Raw genomic sequence first — 3,659 nt, 5'->3', positions numbered from 1 at the left:
AAAAGGTTAGTTGTTACCGGTAGTAATTAGTTTTTTCTCACATGTAAACATTAATGGAAAATGATTAATCATCATAATCATTAGCCTAAAAGTCAATAAATGTGACATGTAGATTCTATTAAATGGAAAATGATTAATTATCATAATCCTCCTAAATATTATAAATATGACATGTAAATTCCACTAATTATCTTTTCTAAACTCACCATGATTTTCCATATATCACCTTCCTATTAATTAGGAAATGTAAGAGGATTATAATCATTACCCTTTAAAGTCAATACCCGGATTTTGGTTTTGTTAGAATTTTGAAGTCAATACCTACAAGGCCATAAGGTAGAATAAGTTAAAAACTCACATGGGACAATTAGCTCACATGGGACAATTTATATACGATGAAGTCGTTATCTCCACATGGAGATGCATAGCTGGTTCTTCTACGACGTGCCTCAAGCCCTCAACTAGACCATTGGGTGTCACTTTTCAATAATTCAAACCATACAAGTTGGTTATCATATCCTCACACTTTCTTTGTAATTTAACTAGGTAGCTATTATATTATGCCATCCACAACAAGGATGTCCATAGAAAATTTGTGGTGACATGGAGGATGTCTATCCATGGTTGTTTGTAGAGAAGGATGAGGAAGAATGAAGAGAGATAAAGGTAAAAGACAAAAATTACTTTAGAGTTTATTTGGTTGTTTGTAAGAAGGATGAATATATTATTATTGTGGGTAAAAAGTGTTTATGGGAATGATGGATGAAAAACTGACGTAGCATGTTGATTAGGATGTTTGTTAGAAGGATATCCTGAACTGATGCGGATAGTCTTATATATGATAAAATCTCTATATATTTTATTCAACTATTAACTGTTGAAGTTCATAAGGTTTTTTTTTTTTTGAACAACAGTACTAAGATTTATATGGAAACTTTATGAAACTTTGATTCATATATGTAACAATTTGAAGTGTTATACTCGTTGTTTAGTTTGGCCCATCCAAAACATAAATCCTGGCTTCGTCACTGGCAGTAGACTATATCGAATGTAGTTATATGTAGAAGAAACAAACTAAAGTTCATATAAAATTTATAATTTATGAAAAAAATGTAAACTTTCAGGAAGACATTGACCGTCAGTACGAGTCCACCATGGATCCATTAATCCACAATTCTATATCCACCATTTGTGTCATATATTCTACATAAATCATGACCCTCAGAAATGGTATTGCAAAATTTTTCGAAAGGGACAATTAAAAAATCTTTGAAAAATAAGTCTGAAAGAAGACAAAATGTGAAAAACAAAAAAAAAAAATTTTTAAACATGACAAAAATTAATTTCATAGGGGCATTGAGCCCCAATGCACCCCATTTGGTACACCCCTGGCCTCCGTACAATATGGGGATAGTTTGCATATATGAATGTTTAGTAAATAAAAGCAAAGTTGTTGTGTAATTAAAATTTGAAGGTTATACATCAATCTTTTTAAATAAAAAAATCATTAATTTATATAGCTTTTAAAGTACATAGTTATTTGTTTATGAATATTAAAACTCGATTCATATTAATGGTCTCAAGTTAAAATGGACTAATTATTAATTTTATCAAGTTTATTAAATTATTGAGTATTAGATTTATAAGGGATTTCAAAAAACACGTATCCTTTACATAATGAGTCAAGTATCGATCAGAGGAATAAATATTAATACCGTAATTTTGTTTTAGTTTATTGGTAGAAATATTTGGAAAGAAGAAATAATTATCATGAGAAAGACTATAAGAAGTCGCGTATAAAATAATAGAAGATATATAGAATCACCAAACTGTCACTCTACCGCGTATTTTTCTCCAAACGCGCTTTCATTCAGTTTCCATATATACGCACACCAACACGATATATACACACACATCTATATATATACCCTTACATTACGTATCAACCGCCCGCAATATCCAAATCCCACACACAAATTAAAAAAGGAAAAAAAAAAATGTCGAAAAATCCTTCATCAAACGAAGCCGAACAAGTCTTCAAAAAATTCGACGCGAACGGCGACGGAAAAATCTCAATAACCGAACTAAGATCAATCCTGAATGCACTTGGAACCGTGACGTCAGAAGAAGAACTAAAAATCGTAATGGAAGAGATCGATAAAGACGGAGACGGTTATATCGATTTGAACGAGTTTATTCAGTTTCAGCGTGGAGGATGCGCTTTAGGCGGAGATCACGCCGTGGATGATGAGAAGGAGTTGCGTGAAGCGTTCGATTTATACGATCAGAATAAAAATGGTAAAATATCGGCTAATGAGTTGCATTCGGTTTTAAAAAGTTTAGGTGAAAAGTCTACGCTCAAGGAATGTAAGCAGATGATTGCTTCTGTTGATGTGGATGGTGATGGTAGTGTTAACTTTGAGGAGTTTAAGAAGATGATGAATAAGTGATTTAATTTGTATATATATTTACCTAATCGTTGCTAAAATTAGGATTAGGTTTTTTTAATTTTAAAAAAATAGTGGATTATTTGAATAGGGAGGTGATTCGTACACTGTGTTTTTTAGCCATATGTTATCAAATATGTTTTACGGTACAACATCTTAGAACGTATTTGATAGTTTACGTCTATAAAAAGACGGTGTAAAGATTATAACCCATTTGAATAGCTCAGTAGGATTGTTAATGATCATCAGTAAGAATTGCTGACGTCATTGTGATTAATAAGTCATGGTTTCACGCTGTAAATCGTTTGATAAACATGTTTAGATTTTCTGATTTGGTTTGTTAATGGAATTAATTAGCTTTCTGGTTGTCAAATTTGAGTTCCCTTCTCTCTATATATATATATATATATATTTTGTTATTATTCTTTCGTAAATTATCTAATTAATTAGAGCTGTCCGTTGTCACAATTTGATATTACCATCTCAGTTTCGGTATGAATTATGAGACTTAAATGTGGTTGACGTTATTTGATGGCGTCTTTAAGAGGCTATAACCTATAAGTTAGGAATTTCACTTATTGAAAATCGCTTAAAATTTTCCCCAAAAGTCAAAACAGAAACACTCTTAAACATAAAGTTTTTTATGCATCTTTTAATTTATCAGTACGGTTATACACGAAAGAATCGATATATATGTTGATAAGTTTGATTGGTAGCTTTTGTATTTGAATAGTTTATAAGTAGAATCTTGTGCTACGAATATTGTTAGGTGGTTGGAATCAGTTATCTATGAGGAATTGCGTGTTTAGTTAGTTGGGAAAATATATATAATGTGATTGTGATTACGGTCACGCGGAATTGGTTGGTATCAGTTTAACTTTCTTCCAACTTGAATGCTGACTGGTTGTACTCATCTATATTTAATATGGAATATTAGTTAATAATATGCATGTCGTTGCAAAATATATACTCAGTTTCGTTGATCTTTTTATGTGATTTTAAAGTGATTTTTTTAATGCCGTCATATATGGACATAAATATATGATAGGTTGTATGAACTTTAGATTTTGAGTTTTGCTTCCGTAATATGGATAGTCAATGAAAAAATATATAAATAAATAATGATAACGTACATGTTAAATTTCAAAGTTGTTAATATGGGACAATAAGGTCAGCCCGGCGGAGGGGTTCTTGGAATTCCTCTTTTTGCTA

At 31.1% G+C, this 3,659-nt stretch overlaps 1 protein-coding gene across 1 annotated transcript; it reads left to right on the top strand.

Moving 5' to 3' along the window:
* The first annotated feature begins 1,884 nt into the window (after nt 1-1,884).
* On the top strand, nt 1,885-2,820 carry LOC122589045 (calcium-binding protein CML24-like). Its single transcript, XM_043761284.1, has one exon. It carries the CDS (start codon nt 1,998-2,000, stop codon nt 2,448-2,450), a length of 453 nt encoding a protein of 150 aa, XP_043617219.1. The 5' UTR covers nt 1,885-1,997; the 3' UTR covers nt 2,451-2,820.
* The last annotated feature ends 839 nt before the right edge of the window (nt 2,821-3,659 follow it).

The sequence above is a fragment of the Erigeron canadensis genome, chromosome 2 (genome assembly GCF_010389155.1).
Source record: "Erigeron canadensis isolate Cc75 chromosome 2, C_canadensis_v1, whole genome shotgun sequence".
Lineage (NCBI taxonomy): Eukaryota > Viridiplantae > Streptophyta > Magnoliopsida > Asterales > Asteraceae > Erigeron > Erigeron canadensis.
Note: the sequence above shows the minus strand (reverse complement) of the source record. Positions and strands in the feature narration are given on the sequence as shown.